Source organism: Narcine bancroftii, chromosome 12 (assembly GCF_036971445.1).
Source record: "Narcine bancroftii isolate sNarBan1 chromosome 12, sNarBan1.hap1, whole genome shotgun sequence".
Lineage (NCBI taxonomy): Eukaryota > Metazoa > Chordata > Chondrichthyes > Torpediniformes > Narcinidae > Narcine > Narcine bancroftii.
The window spans coordinates 36,916,793-36,939,967 of NC_091480.1; the positions used below are offsets into that span (position 1 = coordinate 36,916,793).

The 23,175-nt window shown below is 43.8% G+C and overlaps 1 protein-coding gene across 3 annotated transcripts in view; it reads right to left on the reverse strand.

Moving 5' to 3' along the window:
* The window catches only part of syngr3a (synaptogyrin 3a), a 64,356-nt gene extending 42,312 nt beyond the window's left edge, over positions 1–22,044 (reverse strand). For 2 of the 3 annotated variants that reach the window (XM_069906400.1, XM_069906399.1), the window contains exon 1: positions 19,041–19,715. In XM_069906400.1, coding sequence (XP_069762501.1) covers positions 19,041–19,181 — 141 coding nt within the window. In that variant the 5' untranslated portion in view covers positions 19,182–19,715. Of the gene's footprint in view, positions 1–19,040; positions 19,716–21,501 lie in introns of those variants that run through there. The other variant, XM_069906401.1, reaches the window with a different exon arrangement.
* Between the last annotated feature and the right edge of the window lie 1,131 nt (positions 22,045–23,175).

Sequence of the window (23,175 nt, forward strand, 5' to 3'; positions counted from 1 at the left end):
TGAGATGAGATGTAGACAGTTTCTAGGATATTGTCAGCTACAATGGTTTTAGCCTGACCAAAGCTGCAATCATAATAGCCCATGCTGTCACTTTGGGAGTGAACCCTGTTGTGTCTGGGCATCGATAATTATGGCATGTTTTTCAATGATGTGGCTGTGCTGGTTGTGTGTCAAGATGGCATTCTGTCGCCAACTTACACCCTGACCTCAAATTCACTCAGTAAATCTCTCACAACATTCTCCCTTTTCGCGATCTCTCAGTCTCCATCTCAGGAGACAAACGCTCAACAGATCTCTTTTACAAACCTAATTCCCACACCTACCTCGACCACACCTCTTCACATCCTGTCCCCTGTGAGGATTCCATTCCTTTCTCTCAATTCTTCTATCCCTGTTGCGTCTGCTCCCAGAATGAAGTCTTCCATGCCAGATCATCTGAGATATCCTCCTTCTTCAAACAATGTGGCTTCCCCTCTACCACCATCAAGTGGGTCCTCACCTGCATATCCTCCATTACCTGCACTTCTGCCCTGGCCCCTTTCCCTCCCCCTCCACGTGCAATAGCAACAGGATTCCCTTGTCCTCACCTACCATCCCACCAGTCTCCACATCCAACATATCCTCCACCATTTTTGACACCTTCTGACTGATCCCACCATCAGATACATCTTCTCTTCTTCTCTCCATCTTCAGCAGGGACAGCTCCCTCTGTAACTCCCTCGTCCACTCCTCCCTTCCTACCAATTACCCCCTCGGCAACTACCCCTGTGACTGCAGCAAGTGCTCCACTTGGGCCAATATCTCCTTCCTTAATGCCATTTGGGGCCTCAAACAGTCCTTTCAAGTGCAGCAACACCATGTGTGAATCTGCAGGGGTCGTCTACTGCATCTACTGCTGCTCTCAATGAGGTCTCCTCTACATGAGAGAAGCTGGATGCAGACTGGGAAATCGTTTTGTTGAGCACCTTGGCTCTGTCCACCTCAATAGCATGGATCTCCCAGTGGCAACATTTCAATTCCTGGCCTCATTCCCTGACATGTCTGTCCACGGTCCTCATGCTCTGCCAGACTGAGACCATTGCAAGTTGGATAAACAAAATCTCACATTCCATCTGGGAACCCTCCAACCGGATAGCATTAACATCGACTTTTCCAGTTTCCTTTAGTCCAACCCTATATCTTTTCCTCATTCTCTCCAGTCTTATTTGTGCGTTGCATAGAGCCATTTGCTGAATCCATCAGGAATGACGAAGGAACAAAAGGAGTGACATTGCTAGGCAGTGGAGGCACTCATGTCAAGACCTTCCTGCAAATGGATGATCTCCCATCTTCTGTTCGGACTCACAATCAGTCTGCAGCTTGATCAGCATCTGCGGCCAATTTGAATCTGCATCGGGCATCAGGGTAAACTGGAATAAGAGTGAAGCTGTGCTCTATGGTGACTGGCCTGGCTGGTCCACAGTCATATCTGACTACTAGAAGGTGTTGGGGAACTGATTTGGAGGGGCCAAAGCGTGCAACAAGAGTTGGTCAGAGCAGATCACAAAAGATCACCAGAAATTGGGTCTGTAGGTGCATGCTTCCTCTCAATAACAGGGAAGAATCTAGTCATCAGTTGCAAGGTGCTCTCCATACTGCTGTTCATGGCACAGGTGTGGCCAATGCCCCACAACTCAAGCCAGATGGTCAGCAGATCTGTTTTCCAGTCTTGTGAGGATCCAAGATGGAAAGGGTCGAAGGGTTGCTCTGTACAAGTCACCAGACAGTGAGGGAAAGGGTGTACCCAACATGGCCCTCATTCTGCTTAACACCTTCATGTGTAGCTGCATCAGACTGTGCGTGGAACCAAAGTCCGAGGGTACCAAGAGCCGCTATGTGCTGAGGTTCTATCTTCTCCCTGGTGTTGTGAAGGATGGGCCTGGCCTTGTTGCTGGATAATGTCTCAGACAGCTGGACTTTGCCACACCACCTATTCATTGTGGAAAAGGTTTTCCAGACTGACACCTTTCACCACAGGCCATCAGGCACTGGTCAGCATAGTACGTCCTGCAGACACTGAGAGATGAGGACTCGATAGGCACATTTGGGATGGTTCCCAGAGCAGACTGTCCAGGTCATCTGGCGGAACGCCTCATTGCCAGTGCTCACTAACAAGCACCAGGACATGGCCTACCTGGCAGTGAGAGGAGCTCAGATCCTTCCTGTTCAACCAGAACATCACTCACACTACACTTTGTCCCTGAGATGATTGCAATGGAGAGAAGACAGTGTCCACCTCTTTGCTGCATGCAGATTCAATGACAATGTGTAGAGAAGGACACAAGGGTCCTTCTCACGGTTCATCCCCAGCAGAGTGTAACAGAGGACTCTCTGATTTACGGACTGTTCCCAGGGATGCACACAGAGTCAGGAACCCAGAACTGCTGGAAGATCATTAGCTCAGTGAAAAATCACATGAAGATGTCGGTGCAGTAATGCTACTAACTAGCACATTACAGGCTGCAGAGGGGTGCACTACATCTGGTCAATGTGGGGAAGGTCCACAGGCTTGAGTCCTTCCATTGAGGGGCTGAGTCCAAGCAAAAGCCCCTCAAACAATAGAGCAGGGAGAAACAACAAGATGCCACAATGGTGATAATGGTGCAAAGAGAAATTAATGTAACAATGTACAGTGAAGGAAATGTATGGATACGAAACAAAGGGTGCGAAGAGACTTTTGAACGGTTTTTATTTTGTAAATATTTTATTGTGAATAAAGTCTATTTTTGGTAGTAAATATGCCTGTTAACTTGTCTTATTGTTGACTACTAACTGGTACATTACAGTCTACAAGAGAGGTGCACTGAGACTTGGTGCATGGCGCGAGTTTGTTATGGAGAAGGTCCACAGGCTAGCGTCCTTCCAGTCTAGTCCTTCTAGCCTGCGGTTCTTCCCCACAGCGACCTCGCATCGTGCTCCAAGCCTCAGTGCACCCCTCTGCGGCCTGTAATGTGCCAGTTAGCAGTCAGCAATAAGATCCATTGTAAATCCCCATTTGATGGTCTTTGGTTTAGGAATATAGTTTGGCAAGGACACCGGGAGAGCTACAAAGAGGGTCATGATATCATTTACACTCACCTCTGAGGACAGACAAACCCTACTTAACATTTTGTCTGAAGGAATGGTAATATGTGGCACTGTAGTGGTAGATTGGAGTACGTGCTCATGTTTTGCAGTGGCAGTTAAACTCGCTATCACTTGGCTAATCTAGCACAGAAGTGAAAAAAAATCAACTTGCAAAATTTGGATTTGAATTTCTGATGACTCATTCAAATACTCTGCAGAGCCACAGCACAATGCCAACAGTCTCACACTGCCTACAGGAAAATACATTTTGTCCATTGGAATTTTTACTTGGGCAATTATCTTTGGCAATGCAATAAATGGATATGCATGGAATATCTTAAAGACAGGAAATAATAAATTAGTTCTGAAGATTAATTTGGTCCCTTATTTAAGAACAAATTTGAGGTAGTTCAGAAGAGTAATTTTTGGGATAAGAAGGTGGTCCTATCAGAATGGCTTAAAAAGTGAGGCCTCAGTTAGTCCATTATAAGATCTGAAGATCTTATAACTAGTAACTAGTGTTACAAGATCAAACTAGCAACCACAAAGAAGGCATATCACACTGGGGTAAAGATGAACAATTACTTTATTATCAAAAATTCACCTTCAAACTTTAATTCAAAATCTCCCCTTTTATAACAATCCCCATTGGTTACTATGCAAATTTCTATGACAGTGTAAGACTAATAAATTCCCCAGCCTAAATATAACATATGTAATTAAAGTCTAAGTTATATTTCCAACCAGTCCACAGAAAAACTTAGACACAAAACACACAAGTCTCACAACTTCGATCTCAACCAAAGCAAAGATCATAAATAAAATTCAATTTGTTTGGTAAACTGAAGTCAAAAGATCTTTGAGAGAGAGAGAGTGCACAAAATTCGAAGTTGTCTTGTGTTGCTTGCAGAGAGAGGAACAATGGCTTGGTCCAGATCATTCTGACTGCCTTCGGAATGTTCATCCCTTTTAAAATGCCCAACACTCTAAACTGCCTCTCAGACAATGACTCTGCTTGGGCCTCCTTCCACTTCACAGCCACACCCAGTGGTGGTTTGTCTTCCAAGTCCAGAAATTTTTAGATCATCTTCTGCACATGCCCAGTCCGTCTCCCACTCTCTCAGCAGTCCACCTTCACTTTGGCTCTCTAAGGCAAATTGTCACTTTCCAACTCAAAACCACACAACACATAGGCCAACACAGAACTCTGTAACACTAGGTAAATATTGAGACTCTTTTTACTAATGAAGGTGGCTCAAACAATGACAAGATGCAATGACGGATTTTAAAACAGTGGTGTGAGGATTGTCTTCTCATTGAGGGTGGTGAATTTCTACTAGGATTCTTTCCCCCAAGAGTTTGTGGAGGCAAGTTGTCTGGAGCTATTTGAAGAGGAGGAGATAGATTTCTGAAAGATTGGGGAAATTGAGGGCTACACATAGTTGGCATAGAGGAGGAGTTGAGCCAGGGCAGATCAGCCACGATCCTGCTGAAGGATTTAGGGACTTGGCAGCGTGCTTCCACTCTGTGTTCTTGTGTATAACCTCGTACATGATCCCTACAGATAACTTATTGCTACTTTTAAAAGATTAAATCAGTTGTTGCATATATTGGGACATTTTTGTATGGTTTCCACAACATGAACTTTACGCATGACAATCAACAAGATGGATAAAACAACAAACACAAATAAAACAACTTGTTAATAAAAGGCCTATGACCCAAGGCCAATGACTTGATGTGATCAAATACACTGCATTTTTTTAAACTTGGAATTCTATTTATTTATTTTACTTTGAAGCAAAAATATAATGGACTCAAGTATGAAAAAAGTTAGAATGAAAATGCAACAGGACAATTATCTTCTCAAGACCTAAGTTGTAGTTGTGGCTATAATTTCATCCTGGTCCAAAAAATCATCTATTCCTCAATAGATGATTTAAGGGCTTGATCACTCGGATATTGACATTTTCCTAGGGGCATTTTCAAGCAATTCAATATGTGCTATGGTTTTTTTTTTAACCACCATCAGATTGTCCATCTCCTAAACACAAATAAAGCAGATAACAAAACTTTCCTCAACACCACAAAAATATTTTCCCTATTTGCCTTAACAGACAATAATCTCACAATCTAACCTACACTGAATTGTCAATTTACCAATACCGTTATCAATAACCAACATGATACCCTTTTCATAAATTATTTCCTTCAAAAGTACTTAATGTGCAACGAAAAGCTTTGGGATATCCAAGACCACACAGTTTATATAGTCTTTTTCTTTAAACATTTTTGCTTTCACAGATAGAAGCTTGTCCAAAAAAACAAGATTCCCAGCTTTGCCAACAATTTTAATAACTTGAATAAACAATCTGTTGACTGATTCAATTGTTTAACATTCATATGCATTTATTGCATTCTTGGGGAAAAAAAAGTCATACATTATGAATAGTAAACACTTAAATGGAGAAGACAAGTAAGAGTTTTAGGGCCTAACAAATGACTGGTTTCAAAGAGGATAAAATTACTAGGGTCTCCCTTTCCCTTCTTGATGACATTCACCGGGAGTGTTGCTTAAATAGGGCTCAAAGAATTATTGAGGATCCTTTCCATTCAGCACCCAGTATCTTTGACCAACTAGCATCAGGAAGGAAGAAAAAGAGTATCAAAATCAGGACTCCCAGGCTGGGAAAAAGCTTTTTCCCAAAGGCTTTAAGAAAGTATCCTACAACTGGGTAAATAATTACAAAATTTTTTATGTATATTTATTCTAAATTCTATCTTTATGGATATATGTGATTTGTGTGTGTGTGTGTGTGTGTGTGTGTGTGTGTGTGTGTGTGTGTGTGTGTGTGTGTGTGTGTGTGTGTGTGTGTGTGTGTGTGTGTGTGTGAGCGCTTGCACGCGATAAGTATTGTGCATTAAGAGCCCAGGTGATAAATATTAATGAAAAATGGCTTTTTGAGATGATATTAATCATCTGTTAAATATACTTAATGATTATGTACACACTCTGTAAAATGCAATTGGTTCTTGTACAGATAAACTATAAATCTTGCTCGAGAATACAGCTCAATTATAAAGATACTTTCAAAATTTCAGTCCTACCTTCTACAGGTGAATTAATTTGCTGCATGTCAGCTTTTTAGCCCCAGCACAAATAGAATAAATAGATCACAAATGTGTATGAGAAAATCATCCACAAAAAACACTATGGCTGATGGTGAAAAAGAGCATTTGAAATAATTTCAGAGTATGGATTGGTGTAAGCAATGGGATGGCATGTTGGTGAGTTCAAAGGCCCTTCACAGTGCAGTAGGAGAGTGAAATTTCACTCCCAATGCTTTCTAAGCCCGATTTGACCACCAAAACAAGGAAGAGCCACTACGCAACCCATGTCCCCTGATGATCCTCTACTGTCAGTATGTGAAGATGACATATGGACTGTCTTCAGGAGAGTGACTCCAAGAAAAGCATCCAGTCCAGATGGAGTACGCGGCCAAGAACTGAAAACCTATGCTGACCAATAGACCAATGTATTCATTGCTATCTTCAACATCTCACTCCATCAGGGCATGGTAACTATCTGATTCAAACATGACTCAATCATACCTGTGCCCAAGAAGAGGGTGGTAACCTTCCAAAATCACAAAAGTGGCACTCACATCCACAGTGATGAAGTGTTTTGCAAAGCTGGCGTTGAAACGTATCAGCAACATGGATCCATTTCAATTTGACAGTGTCAGCAATGGGTCTACAGCAGATGCCATCTCACTGGCTCTACACAAAGCCCTGGAACACCTGGACAGCAAAGACGCATATATCAGGATGCTCTCTATCTACTACAGTTTGGCATTCAACACCATCTTCCCCTCAAAACTGATCAGCAAACTGAAAGACCTGAGTCTCAACAAGCCATTGTGTAAGTGGATCATGGACTTCCTCCCCTCCAGACCACAATCAGTGAGGATTGGTAAGAACATCTCCATCAGTAACAGAGTACCACAGGGCTGTGTTCTTAGCTCCCTGCTCTACTCATTGAACACCTATGACTGTGCGGCTCTGTACAACAACACCATCTACAAATCTGCTGACGACACCATGGAAGTGGGGTGTATAAAAAGGGGGGCGATGGGTCGGTGTACAGGAGGGAGATTGAAAACAGCTTAAAAAATGGTGTACTAACAACTAGCATGCACTCAATGTCACCAAAAGGAGCTGATTGCAGACTTTAGGAAGAGAAAACCAGAGGCGTATGATCCAGTAATCATTAGGGGACCAGAGGTGGAGAGAATGAGCAGATTTAAATCCCTAGAGTCATTTTCTTGGAGGATCTAACATGGGCTCAGTATACAAGTGTCATCGTGAAGAAAGCACATCAGCGCCTCGACTTTCTCAGGAGTTTGCAAAGGTTTGGTATGACACTGAAAACATCGGCAAACTTCTACAGATGTGTCGTGAAAAGTGTGCCTCACGGCCTGGTTATGGGGACACCAAGAAATCTGGGCAGAAAGCCCTGCAACAGGTAGTGGACACAGCCCAGTTCACAGGCAAACATTTCCCCATCATCGAGAAAATCTACACGGAACACTGCTGTCGGAGATTTATCAACGATCCACACCATCCAGCACATGTTGTGTTCTTGCTATTGCCATCAAAAAAGAAGTATCAGTGCCACAAGAATCACACCACCAGGTTCAGGAACAGTTGCTCCCCCTCTACCATCAGACTCCTCAACAACAAACTCAATCAGAGACTCATTTGAGGACTCTTACTTTGCACGTTATTTAAGAATTAAATGTTTATTTTCTGTATGGCACAGCTTATTTGCACTTCTTTCTGTTTACATTTCTCTCCGTTGTATATACATCTTTTCTTCCGTAGAGTATTTTGAACTACTGAAGAAATTCTGCCCGGTCCACAGGTATAAGAATGTCAGGGTTGTATGTGATACTCAAGTTAAGGGTGCCTGTAGATCTTTAAGTAAGATGCCCCTTCAAAAGCAATCACATTTAAATTCCTGTGCAGGTTCCTGGTTGCAAATATGAGCTAAGGAAATATGAAAATCCTGGAGTGTACCAAAGTAAACCATTGGAGCAGAGATACTGAATAACAGCAATGCAAATACAATAAAGACAAGAGACTCAAGGGCTTGATGAATTGGGAGCTTCCCATTGGTCAAAATTTCAGTAAAATCACACTAATGATCCCCAAAATTGTGAAAGTTCTATTCTATTGAACTTGTAACGCAGCCGCCATGTGCTTGAGCCTTACTGGGTTACTGGATAGTTATTCTTGTGTTCATTTTGTTGGCAAAGGACCGCTCTATCAACACAAAATTGAAAAAAGCGTGTCATCAAATAAATGTGTTTTATTTTTCCTTGTCTACTACTTGAAATGTTACCTGATCAAAAACATATTCCATTTGTGCACAGCACTTAAAATCATTTGAAAGATAAGATTAATTACTGAACACATGAAACTTAAGTAAGTTTGCAGATGATACAAAGATTGGTGGTATTGTGGACAGTGAGGAAGATTACCGTAGCTTAAAAAGAGATATAAGAAAGCTAGAGGAGTGGGCTGAGAAATGGCTGATGGAATTTAATACGGATAAGTGTGAAGTGTTGCATTTTGGAAAGGCAAATCTAAATAGGTCATATACATTGGATGGAAGACAATTGAGGAGTGCAGAGCAACAAAGGGATTTAGGAGTTATGGTAAATAGTACCCTCAAAGTTGATACTCAGGTAGATAAAGTGGAGAAGAAGGCATTTGGAATGTTGGCCTTCATAAATCGGAGTATTCAATTCTAGAGTTGGGATTTTATGATGAAATTGTACACAGCATTGGTGAGGCCAAGTTTGGAATACTGTGTGCAGTTTTGGTCACCAAATTATAGGAAGGATACAAACAAAATAGTAGAGAGAGTGCAGAGAACTTTCACGAGAATGTTGACAGGATGTCAGGGTTTGAGTTACAGAGAAAGGTTTTTTCTCTGGAGCGTAGAAGATTGAGGGGGGATTTGATGGAGGTGTTCAAGATTTTAAAAGGGACAGAGAGAGTCAACGTGGATAGGCTTTTTCAATTAAGAATGAGGGATATTCAAACCAGAGGCCATGGTTTGAGATTGAAGGGGGAAAATTATAAGGGGAACATGAGGGGAAATTTCTTCATGCAAAGGGTGGTTGGGATGTGGAATAAGCTTCCGGCGGAGGTAGTTGAAGCAGGGACATTATTTACATTTAAGGAAAGACTGGATAATTACATGGAGGGGGGAGGATTGGAGGGGTATGGACCGAGTGCTGGTCAGTGGGACTAGGAGGGTGGGGATTTGTTCGGCCAAACTGGCCTGTTCTGTGCTGTATATGGTTATATGGAAACAGACATCAAAATCAAATTTGTAATTCAAGGTGAAAACACATGTGTTTTTGTGAATTTGGAATGATTGCATGCTACTTAATCAAATATCTGCTACTATGTCATTCAATTTTTAAAAAAAATTATATCACTGAGCAGGTTCAATACAAGTTCTTGGAATATCTCCAAGGAAACAAGATCTGTTTCCATGGTAAGCTTTCGAAAGCAATGGATGCAATATCAACAGAGTGGGGAAGACACATTAAATAACATGTACAGCATGAATTACAAGCTTCGAAATTAAAAGAAATTCATTGCAGGCAAGTGCTTTAGATTAAAACAACCCCAAACATGTTCCCTCATCCCCAAGCCCTCTTCATACAAGTGATGAAGCTGCTTGACAATGAAAGCATTGCACAACTTTCGACAGCAGACTGTGGTTCCATGAGGGAAGGTGCAGCAGGCCAGGCCACAGACTTGTGTTGCCTCAGTCTCAAAACGTTATTCTAAATGACTGTAATTTTCTGGTGGGCCCAAGCCAAAGATTCCTGGCTTTTTGGGTTTTTTAAAAGAAACTGAACAAAATATTGCAAGCTGAAAACACAGCTGTTCAGTGGTAGAAAACTTGAAGAGCAATGTTTAAAATGTCTATGGGCAAAGGGCATGATACCCAGAATACTTGTGTCAATAATTGTAGAATGTAGTAAATCTTTGGTAGAATACTGATTTTACCACTGGTGCAAATATCAATGACAGTCGTAGAAGGACTATACACCGTTAAAGCTACAATATTGGATCAGCACACATTCATAATTTTATGGCATGCAATTTTAGTAGATTCTACTGTATCTCTCCTACTCATTCTTATTCTGGCAAAGTGCCGCATCATTGCATTTGAAAATAAAGCAGATTTCCATACTGGCCTCGTGTTTCACAGGAGGAAATACAGCGGAACTTTATACAAGATCTTACGGCAACATTGAGAAGCGAAATGCATTGCTGAGGCCGGAAATCTGAAAAAGAAACAAAATTCTCTGGAACTGTTCAGCAGGTTGGGCAGTACCGATGGACAGGAAATCAAGAGTTAATCTTTCAGATTGACAACTAAAGTGATTGTTGCAGAAGCGATTTAATTCTCTCAGTATTAGCCACCTTTGCAGGGTGTAACCTGGCTCTAGCAAACAATTTTACCTGCTTTTATTTAACCAGAGATCATCATTTTTTGCTCCAATATAACATCCTCTCCTGTTCTTGCGCTCTTTACTGCCAATAAAATACTGGTTTACAAAAAGTTCTTCCATCCCTTTCATTTTTGTTATGTAAAATACGATGAAACTAACAATCTGCATGTATATTTTTATTTAGTCTGTGATAATGAATGAAACATCATCTTATTTGAAAAGGATCTGGACAAATGGCAACAGAATGAACACAGAGACAATCAAATATTAGGTAGAATATCAAGCTGCATTTACTTTGGAGATTGAAGGTAGTAAAACATTGGCTGGAACAAGAGGTGAGGCTGAGCTGAAGTGAGGGCTTCAGATGTTCTGCGTTCCAGCTGCTTGCAAATCCCTCATTTTTAGCACTCCAACCCTGTTCTGAGCCCCGGAACTATCCCCCTAATCAGTCTCTTTCCTCATGTAGCAGACTCTTAAAGTCTAACATTTAACTCAACTATTTTAATATAGCCTGGCATGAATTATTGTCAACATTTTGTCTGATGAAACCGCTGTAAGGTGGCTTGAGATGACGTCTTATGTTAATAATGTTACAGATGTACAAATTGTTCATTGCGTTATTAAGGAATATTCAAATGTTTCGATGAATTCCTTTCATTTTCATTCTACCTCTTTTCCACAGGAGTTTAAACAGAATTGATCATAGCTGTTGGGGGCAAGTATTCCTAATGCTGGTCACCTTAAATCAGTTTAAAAACAAAAATAAGTCGGGTAAAGAGGGGCTTAAGCCTAAAAGTAACCACAAATTTTACATAGTTAATACACAAAATTGCTGGAGAAACTCAGCAGGTCCCGAGGCGTCCAGAGAAACCAACATTTCAGACCAGAGCAGGCACCTGAATCAAAAGGCTGGAGGAAGAGGGAGGAAGGGGCAGGGGGAGGAGCACAGCCCACACTGTGAGCACCAGATGTATTAACAATAACCCCTGTACAGGTGGTGGTCAGCACAGAACATCCTGCAGACAACGATCCTGGTAGACCATAGGGAGGGGGGGGGTAGAAGGGAGACCACAGTGATCCTCTCGACCACTTTTGTGCCCCCAATCTTGTGGCCTTCTCTACCTCAGGTGCTCTACCTCGTTGAGCACCTTCACTCTGTCCACTCTATTGGCAGAGACCTCCCAGTGGCCACCCATTTCAAGAACCCGTCCCATTCCCACGATGACATGTCTGTCCATGGTCTCATTCATTGCCAAGCTGAGACCACCTGCAAATTGGAGGAACAACTCATAATCTGCCTGGGGCACCCTCCAACCAAATGGCATCAACATCAACTTCTCTGTTCTCCCCCTCCCCATCTCTATCTTTTCTTATCTTCTTCCCTTCTGCTCCCCACTATCTCTCTCTCTCTCTTTCCCCCTGCAATCGCAGAGCCACCCCCCTTCCCCGATCAATTCTTAGCTTCTCTCTCCTGCCCCCCATCCATGTCCATCTATGGCCTCTTGGCTGTTGTCCTGTGCTCCTCCCCCTGCCCCTTCTTCAATAACTGGAAAGGTTGATTTATAGAGTAGGTGTTACAATCCCTGACATTTCAGTAGTGGTTAGTTTGAACCTCTCTTACAGAGTTCATATGATCGGTTGTCTCAATTACATTAATGGAGTAAGATCACAAGGGAATATTATCCAGTATGGACACATCTTCAGTTTTATTCCCTGGTATCATTGGGTGTTTCAACCTTTTAAACACAAGACATGCTCTGCCAAGGCAGGCCCATCATTGGCTGGTCAGATTTGGGGGTGTGTCCCGTACCCATTTCTCCTCGTGGTCGTTTGGAGCCCAGATAGGATCCCTCCTTTTCAGCCAGAGCCAGTGACTGCACATTTCAGTTGAGTCAGGGAGGGATTTAATTGCCTTTCTGAGGGCCTGCCCGGTGATTTCAACTTCCTTAGAAACTTTGTCACGGACTTAGGAGCAAATCCTCGACAACCGACTTCAACCAGGAGCACGCTCGCTTTCCAGCTTCGCTCTCCTGCTTCTCAGGCAAGAATAGTATTACGTGGTGTTTTCTGTTCTTGAGCCTCATCCATGATACCTTCCCTTCCCAAGTAACCGTCAGCTCAATACTGAAGACAATCTGCTGAGAGCTGGACCAGAGTACCAAATTTGGTCTCGGGTTGGGGCTGGCAATTTCCAGGGGAAAGGTGAGTCACAGGCTGAGGTCTACAAGCAATTTCCAGTCTCTGGCTGTATTCAGTTGTCCTATATCTTGGAGTGAGAAGGAGTGGGTGCTGTGACTTATTCCTTCCCGGATGAAAGGTATTAGGGTGTCTGGGTTCTGGGTGTTTGCGGGCAGGTCATTTGGTTCTTTTTTCTTTGAGTTCGACTGCTAGACACCTCAGCACTAGATTGTGTCACCAGATATATCACCCTTGGGTGACACTGACATTGCACCCAACCAAAATGAGCTTGAAGATAGCAGGAACTGTGCAGAGGGGACATGTTGGGTTCTCTCCCAACCATGATTTACGTTTGTGGGAGAGGGCAGGACATCATTAGTGACTCTATTTGACTCCTTATTCCACAGGTCCTTCTAGGTGAGTCTCCTTCTTTCAATGCCCCCCCCATCTTGCCCATTGCCCTTGTTTTGGTTGAAAAATAACTTTGGCAAACCTGGTTTCTTCTTATTATCAGCGCACTTCCCCCATCACCAGTTGCCGATGTTCGGAGGAACTTGCTTTCTATCAGGTGAGTTAGTTTGAAAAAATTCCTTTAAGGAACTGGAGGAAATTAATAACCAACACATGTTTGAATGATGATCTAATAACAAGACAAGAATTTCCCGAAAGGGACTTTTAGTAATAAGAACTTTTATTTTAACCAAACACCCCTGGCCTATCCATTTTATATTTAAGTGCTCTAACTTAAGATCTCAATAAATCTCAAAATAAAATCTAATATGAAAGTTCTTCATTACTTTAAATTTTATATATATATTTTTTAAAATTTAGCATGATAACAGGCCTTTTCTGCCCAATTACTCCCAGTCGACCTACAACCCCAGTACGTTTTGAGCAGTGAGAGGAAACTGGAGCCCCCGGGGAAAACCCACGCAGGCATGGGCGGAAACATACAAACTCCTTCCAGACAGCACTGAATTCGAACCCTGGTCCCAATTGCTGGCTCTGTAACAGTGTTTGCACTAACTGTTACACTAACCCTACATTTTTCCCTGAAGTGTGGATAATTTTGGCAAGACTACACTACCAATAAACAGCTGATTTTGTGTTTTTATTTATTGAGAGGTAAAGAACAAGTAGCAGGCCTTTCTCGCCCAGGACCCCGTGTTGCCCAAATACCCTCATGTGACCAATTAACCTACTAACCCCATACATCTTTGAAATTTTAGCCTTAAAAGTACAGTTTCCTTGCTATTAAGGCTACATGTTTAACTATGTGCACTCCTTTCTCTGCTTTACCGTTTGACTGTGGATGTAGAGGACGAAGTCACATGTCAAAAATATCAGCCAAATTTAATCTTATCAATAGGAATTTTTCAGATATTTACAAATTAGGCATTTTGTTCGGCCAAGCTTTCAAATTTTCTGCAAATTTCTAACACTAAGATTCTTGATCTGTTTTTTAATACACAATTTTATTTTCATGGTGGATTAATAGCATGTATTTATTGGACTTAAATGGCTGGGATCAAAAGAGATTGGAAACAAGACTTGAACATTACATTTTCAGATGAAGATTGGTATTCTACTCTCACTTTGATTAATGATTCCTCATTTTATGGAAGATATTGCTTATTACAATTTAAGGTGCTGCATAGAACTCGTATGTCCAAACTTAAATTATCTTGCTTTTATGCAGATATTGATCTATTTTGTGAGAAATGTAACATTTTTGAAGCTTCTCTGATACATGTTTTGGGAATGCCCAAATTTAAAGAGATTCTGGAAAGATTTTTCAAACAATTTTCAAGATTAATTTGGAACCCTGCCTGTTAATTGTTCTATTTGGTTTTTCCCGTGATTCAGATATTGATCTTTCAAAGGCACAAAGAAGTCTGTCCATTAAACTCTGGGCCTATTCCTTGGTACAGAAGCTAGTACAACATCAGCAGCATGAAAAAGCCTCAGGTGATGGCCTTCACCCTGAACTAGATTGGGCTGAATAGTTTTCCATCATTTGGGGTAAGTAGGCATGCGACATGAGCCGAAAGCATGTGACAGCTGCAGCATCAAGAAAATGGCAGAGTACAAGGGCTCCAGAGCGTCACCCTACTGTGGATCTTAAAAGGTTCCAATGTTACCTCCTTGCCGTGACCTTGCCTTTTATGTTGATCACAGAGCAGTTTCAGCAAGCTGTCAAACTTCTTCAGCAGCTCAAAAACAAACATGTTTGTACAAAGGCTGTTGAAAGCAAAATTCCCCCAAATCCCATCTAAAAAAAATGCTTATGAAAAATATGAAGCAATTCCTTCATTTTGGACTGGTAAATATAAATAAGAGAGATTTTTAAAAAAATGCTGGTCTCTGATTTTGCTAGTGGGATGGTTCCTAAGTTTATCATTGACCCCCCTGAGAAGTCAATTGAGTGAAAGTCAAGCATCAGTTAAAATATAAGCAGACTTTGCAATTAGCTCAGTCACAAGCACAGACAGCTTGTTATTTTATGAATCTCTAATAAGCAACCTGAAGAGCATATGAAAAAGAAAATTTAGCACTACCTATAGAGTGGCTTTGGTTTAAAAATACATCCCGAAATGAAGTCGTGAAATGAAAGAGAATTGTGAACATGGAGCACTTCAAATTGCAACCTATTACAGATTTATTCTGGAAAAGATCACAAGACAATTTCCACAAAACGTTATAAGGTATTATTTTCACTTTTTTATATGATTAAAATTTGCTTGGTTTTTTAAAACTGGAAAGAAAATGTAGTGATTAAGCAAGTATTAGACACAGATAAAAGCATGAAGAAAATTTGCGTTTATAAGCAGGTTTTCTGGATGTTGTCCAGGTTGTATGTTTGAATGTTATCCAGAAAGGAGTGTTGGGTGAGGAAACAAGATAACAAGGTGTTGGACTTTAACAGTACAAGAAATCCACAAAATAACAGATGAAAATCAGGAGTAGTGAAGAATAAGACCCAGAAATGTGACAAAAAACGATTCTAAATATTTCTTCTGCAGAGAATAAAACCATTTTCATACCACTTGCCGTCTAGATATGGTCATGTACAAAAGCACTTTGCTTCAATTTAATCAGGAGCTGTCCAAGATAGATGAGGCTGACTGTTTCATAATGTCGCTTTTGTGGAATAAATCATTTGGCCCTCGTAACCCTCCAACCTGGCCTGCTCACACACCACCCCAACTCTTCTCAAAAAGGGACCCAACAACAGAGATAAAACTTTAATACATCACTCTGGCAGCGATACATCAACAATTTTAGAGCCCATACACCAAAAATCCATTCACTTCTGTCATTTGGTGCCTTGATATTGCAACTTAGAATGCAAACCAATAATCCTTACAAAGAATTTTATCAGTTTAAAGGATGAGTTCATTCACAATTCAGGTATATCAGCTGTCTTGCATCCTTAGAATGAGTTCCTCTGACATTTCTGTGCTTCTACTACAATCACAGTGTCTGCAGACTTTTGTGTTTCAATCCTTCGAATATACAATGCTTCCAATAGGTAAATTCTCAATAAATGTTAATTTTTCTTTCCCACTCCAACTTCATTTTTAGGCTCCATTTATATTAGTTTTGCTCTTTTCATTTAGGGAAATTTGTGTTGCATGGATACTGAACACATCCAACTCAAATTCCTGTGATAACCAACTGGAGCTAACTCACTTTGGATGTCCTCCTTATAAACTTCAGATATTCCCTCCAAAGGGTATCATATCATGATGAACCTCTTGCACTGATTTGTTTTAAGACATACAGCACAGTAACAGGCTCTTCTGGCCCACGAATCCGTGCTGCCCAATAATACCCATGTGACCAATTAACCTACTAATCTCATACATCTTTGGATGTATTCTCACCTGCCATGGTTGGCATTTCTGACAGAGCAGGGGTAGAGAAGGGCATGGTAAATGATCTCCACAGTTTCAAAAGACATTTACAACACTGAAAACTTGTAGTGGTTAAAACTTACTTTGCAAGTGGGCCAGTTTTAGAAAGTTAGTCCACTGATGCTCATAAAGCATTGTACATCCTCATCTGACCTAATTCTCAAGTCTTTTGCCACATTCCTAGCTGATAATGCAGGGGTGCACCAAAATTTAGTGCATGCTTACTGTAAAATTTACTGTGTTTAATCCAAGCATCTGTACATCTGTAGTTGGGAACAGGCTTGAAGCTATCATTGAAGAAGAAATAGTGAGGCATCTGGATCGAAATGGATCCAACAGCAAAGGCAGATCCTGTTTGAGAAACTTACTGGAGTTCTTTGAGGATAAAACAAGCACAGTCGATAGAAGGTTTACCTAGATTTCCAGAAGTCGTTCAATAAGGTGCCGCATAAAAGACTTGCACACAAGATAATGATGCATAGAGTTGGGAGTGATGTATTGGTGTGGATAGGGGATTGGTTAACCAATACAAAGCAGAGAGTTGGGATACAGGGCGTTTTTCTGATCGGCAATCCATGTTGAGCTGGGTACCGCAGGGGTCGATTGGCGTTGGGTCTGCAAACGTACATGATCTACATTAATGATCTGGAAGCAGGGACAGAGTGTAGTGAATCTAAGTTTGCTGATTACACTAAATTGAGTAGAAAAGCAAGTTGTGCCGAGGATAAGGGTTTGGCAGATGGAGGAAAATGTTGGGAAATGCAAGGTTATGAAGAAAAATGGAAGATCAGATCATCATTTAAATGGCAAGCAATTGCAGCAGGCTGCAATGCAGAAGGACTTGGAAGTGCTTGTGCATGAATCACAAAAGATTGCTTTGCACGTGCAGCAGGTCATCAAGAAGGCAAATGGAATATTGGCCTTTATTGCCAGAGGGATTGAATTTAGGAGCAAGGAGGTTATGTTGCAACTACATAAGGAACTGGTGAGGCTGTATCTGTTGTACTGTGTGTAGTTCTGGTTGGTCTCCTTACTTGAGGACGGATATAGTGGCTTTGGAGACGGTCAAGAGGAGGTTCACCAAGTTGATTCCAGAGATGAGGGGGTTAGCCTATGAGGAAAGATCAAGTCATCTGTGACTGTACTTGCTGGAATTTAGAATGAGAGAAATTTGTGAAAGGCATAGATAAGACAGAGAGAGGGAAGTTGTTTCCATTGATGGGAGAGACTAGAACTAGAGACCTCATCTCAAGATTCAGGATGGAAGATTTAGGATGTAGATGAGGAGGAACTGCTTTTCCCAGAGGGTAGTGTATCTATGAAATTCACTGCCCATTGAAGCAGTGGAGATTACCTCAATAAATATATTGGATAGATTTTTACATAGTAGGAGAATTAAGGGATGTGGGGAAAAGGCAGGTAGGTGGAGATGAGCCGGTCATCAGATCAGCCACGATCTCACTGAAAGGTGGAGCAGGCTCGATGGGCCGGATGGCCGACTCCTGCTCCTATTTCTTATGTTCTTATCCGTTTCCTGATCATTCTGATCCAAACAACGTATGAAGTTCAACATAATCAATGAAATCATGTGTATAAACACTGCAATGCTCATGTTGCACTTTTGTGATGGGTTGGGGAGATGGGGAATTTTGGAACAAAATCAGTGGTATGTGTTGTGGAGTTGTCATTTCAGAACATGTCTCCTTTAGGCCTGACAGAACCACACCTTCATCGCTATGGAGGATGTAGGAAAACACAGCAGTAAATTTGTTAAGAATTAACTGTTAGTAAAATTTGGATAAACTTGACTGATCTTGGACCTCTCAAGATCATCGAAATATCTCATCAAAAGCTCTACATGCCCTACAATGCAACACTTCCTCAAGTGTGTCCCGAATTGTCAGCTCTGGTGATCGGGCACTGGAATGAGGTGAACCAAGCAATGGTTTCAGAAGTTGGGGATGGTGTTGTTAGGAATGGTAGCCAAATACATGTCACGACTGCAGAGTTTCAAGAGAGAGGACTGACAACAGCACACATTAAGACAGATCTAAAATGGGTTTGAAACTATGAGTATTTTGTCTTGTGTCAATTTGCTGTCGGATTATCCCCAACCTTTTGAATCCAAGGCCAAACGAGGCTCATTTGCTCAAGTGCACGAATGTGCACCCACCTGTAACTCACACACCAGCCCCTGACCGTGGACAACAACATCGCGGGCATAGCTCGAGTTCAAAATGACATTACACCATGCAACGGGCAAGGGGGTTGTTTCTCAGTGCTCGACCTCGCTCCGTACCTGGAGATGATCGTGGAAGGCCGCTGGGGGAACCGAACTGAGCGAATACTCCCAGATGACATCATCTCCAGATCGTTGCCAGAAAACAATGCGCTCGCACAGCAGGACAGCAAGGGGTAATAGCGCTATTTTGGATGTCATTCAAAATCAAACACCATTAGTCAGCAAGAGTCTTCTTTTTTGGGAAAAGGGTCCAGATCGATTCCCGAAAAGCGAGCCACGTCGATCTCTCCGTCTCCCGCACCTCGGGCTCACGGTGACTGATCGACCCCGGCCCTCCCGCGCTGCAAAATGTGCGCGCGGCCGCCCGACGGGACGGACCCCGACCCCCCTCCCTCCCCGGGCAAAGGGCTGACGGCTGCACCCACCCACTGGGGAAAGCGTGCAACACTCCCGTGCTGCCTCATCATTCATGGGCTCCAAACAGCGCAACTTGTTGGAAGGATGAAGAGTACAAACCAAAGGGGATTTCACCGGCAAAGCACCGTTCGGCGATCGATCAACGGACGGGGCAGAAGAGCCTTTCACGGACTGAGTGCGTGTCCCCCCCCCCACACAACTCCCAACGCACTCAGTACAAAGCCCTTCTATCCCTCAATCTGGATGAGAGACACGAATTCATATCAATGATGAAGGCAAATGAATCGCCCCCACATTGCCGAGGCGTCTCCATGATACCCCCCACCCCCCCCCCCCCCCCTTTTATCATGTCAAGGCCAGACACGTTTTCGGTCACAATGGGGCTGAAGCAGAGAAAACACGGACAAGATGAGCTCAAATCACGTCCAATCATTCATTATAACCCCCACGTCACGTCGTGAGAAACTTGTCCAAGTGTTGCCGGGCTCAGGTGAAAATCCGAATCAACCTTCCCATCTGCTCATTTTTCAAGGGTTCGCCACTCAAAAAACCCCTCCATTAATAAAAATCGAAGAGAGAATTGGGTACAAACCAAAAAAAAAATTCAGATGAAATTAAACCATTCCAATGAAAACAAAAACGTTACACATGTATCAAACGTTCATTAAAATGAATCTCAATGAAAGGTTGACATTCAGGCCTGGAAACGTGATGTCGAACTGATGACCGTCTTTCCTATAAATGAATACAATCCACTGGAGCACATCGACTATTTTAAGTAATGGCGTCAGGGGCGGGATGGAAGGGCAGCGTTAATCAAACTTCATTATTAAAAGAAAGGCTCAACCGTAAATTGGTCCAACTCATCTCGTTGACTTGAAGCGACTAACTTTGGGCAGCGCTGATGCAAAGAAGGAATCCCCCCCCCACAACCCACCACCACCACCACATCAACCATGTATCCAAGTATTTGAATCACAGCATCAATTGAGGGATAGGGGAAGGGGGGAGGGATAGGGGGAAGGGGGGAGGGATAGGGGGAAGGGGGGAGGGATAGGGGGGAGGGATAGGGGGAAGGGATGGGGGGAGGGATAGGGGGAAGGGGAGAGGGATAGGGGGAAGGGGGGAGGGATAGGGGGAAGGGGGAGGGATAGGGGGAAGGGGGGAGGGATAGGGGGAAGGGGGGAGGGATAGGGGGAAGGGGGGAGGGATAGGGGGAAGGGGGGAGGGATAGGGGGGAGGGATAGGGGGAAGGGATGGGGGGAGGGATAGGGGGAAGGGGAGAGGGATAGGGGGAAGGGGGAGGGATAGGGGGAAGGGGGAGGGATAGGGGGAAGGGGGAGGGATAGGGGGAAGGGGGGAGGGATAAGGGGAAGGGAGGAGGGATAGGGGGAAGGGGGGAGGGATAGGGGGAAGGGGAGGGAGAGGGGGAAGGGGAGGGAGAGGGGAGGGGAGAGGGAGAGGGGAGGGGGGAGGGATAGGGGAAGGGGGGAGGGATAGGGGAAGGGGGGGGGGATAGGGGAAGGGGGGGATAGGGGAAGGGGGGATAGGCGAAGGGGGGGATAGGGGAGGGGGGGGGTAATGAATTCTCGTGTTTGCTACCAAAGGTCCTCGGAACGACAACGTGTGGATCCGTCCCCTCTGACATTTGACGGCAATATGGAGAGGCAACACTGCTCGAAAGGTTTTGTGAAGCGATTTCACAGGGGAAGATGACGGGAGGAGGTTAAAATAACAATAGCTGATGTAAAAAAGGTCAAGACATCTTCATGTGCGGAAGGGGAGCTCGACTGGCAGGGCAACAAACACCAAAACAGAAACGCATTTTCCTGGCCGGTGAACGAAATGTGACCGGGGGGGAGACTGATTAAACTCGCCCTGCCATTTCTCCTTGCCTGGCTGGAACAACGTGGATCGCGACCGCAAATTGAAGGCAGAGAGCGCCCAGTTCGGGGTGGCGCCTGTCCTCCCTGAATCGGTCACCCGGCAGCGCCTGGTTCTCGGCCAGCCGGTCGCCCCATCCCGCAGAGCTCGCCCCTGTGCAGCCGACCGTCGCGCCCGGCCACGGGAGGGAGACCCGTCGCCTTGAAGCCGCCCTTACCCAGCTGACGATGCGGAGAATGGTTTGGGGTTGTTTAAGGAAAGACACGGGATCAAGCCCGGACCCAGCCTTTCCAGCGCCGTACGCACCTCCTTCCATCTTCAGCCTTCCTTCCTTCTCTCTCTCTCTGGCTCAGCCGCGAGCACAAGAGCGAGCAGCGGCCGCGCGCAGTCCCTGGCGAATGCGCGCCCCCGCGCGGGCTCGGCGATCGACTGGACAGAGAAAGAAGTCCCACTTGGTTTGGCCGGACAGGGTATATGTTTACCAAGTGAGGGTCGTCTAGGAAGCTGGCTGTTGCTGGCACCCACTGAATTCAAGGTTCAATTGATTGCCATGTAATAAAGCAGTGTCATATTGCACGAATTGCTTCTGGAAGGCATTCAGATGCGCCATAGGCACCAATTGCCCATGCAAAGAGAAGCAAAAGAGAGTTCCCTCAGAGTCTTTCCAGCAGTCTGTAAAGGCAGAGGTTCTTCGCCCTTACGGCTAAAGATGTACCCCTCTGAATGCGCCGGCTCCGAGGTGCCGATTCCAACCCTTCTCGGGGAAGGATCGTCGGTGGAGTGCTGCGCTCCGCCGCCGGACCTGAATATACAGCCACTACAAGCGGCGGGTGATGCCGTCAGCCTGCGACCCATCTCCCCACTCACCCTCTTCCTTTTTTAATCAGTCCCATTTATGGACTTGGGGTTAGATAAGTTTCAGACAGCATTTCTGCGTTGAGCATTGACGTAGCGCGGAATGTGTTGCGACTTCTTGGAAAGACGAAGTTGAGATAGATGTAAATCGTTGGCATAATGCGTTGAGGTTCTGTATTTATATGGAAAAAATAACATAATTTGCTTGATAATTAAGATTTTTTTTGTTAAGATGTGGTCGCCTTATTTGAAATGTATGAATTTAGTAATATCTTAACCTGTGATAAATATTTTCTTTAATGCTTCCTTGTGGGGGCTGTTGAGGGGGGGGGGGGGGGATGGGATAGTTGTAGTTTTAATTTTTATATTATGGATTTTGTAAAATTTTGTTTGGAAAATATTAAATAAAGTTTTTTTTTAAAGTTTTAGATCCCCTCTTGTAGCCGGCCTCCAGGCGGAGGCCTGACATGAAAATGGCCTACTGAGTGTCAGTGGATTCACTTCGAGTGCTTTCACAGTCTCCGCAGCCACACAGAGTCTAGTCCAAACCATTGGCAACCCAAGCTCCAAATCTAAACCTGACCCGATCAGGAACCCTTCAGTACCTCCTCGCATCCCGGTTCCAATCCTGGTACCCTTCAACCAGTTTTGAGCCAGTTTCCTGTGAGTCCACCGACAGCAGTCTTCATCAGCCTGAACCCTGCGTAGGATTCCTCACCTTGAATCACTAGCAGCCCGCTGCATTCGTGGGTTTTTCAGCCGCAGACCCCCCCCCTCACCGGCCCACCTCCATGGTCACTGACTCCATGGTCGTCTCCTCTGCTTCTCCTTCTCAGACGGGGATGGTCTCCTCATTTTCTGGTGCCCTGCACCTGTCCTCCACTCCCCCGGAGTCTGCAACCTCTCGTGGCTGCTGCTGATCAGAGGCACCGCCATCTTGGACGCAGACCCCGCGGTCGAGGGATCTTAAATAAAACTACCGTTGGCTCCTTTACGGATCGTTCAAAGCCTGTGTGAAGCTGACAGCGGTTGACTG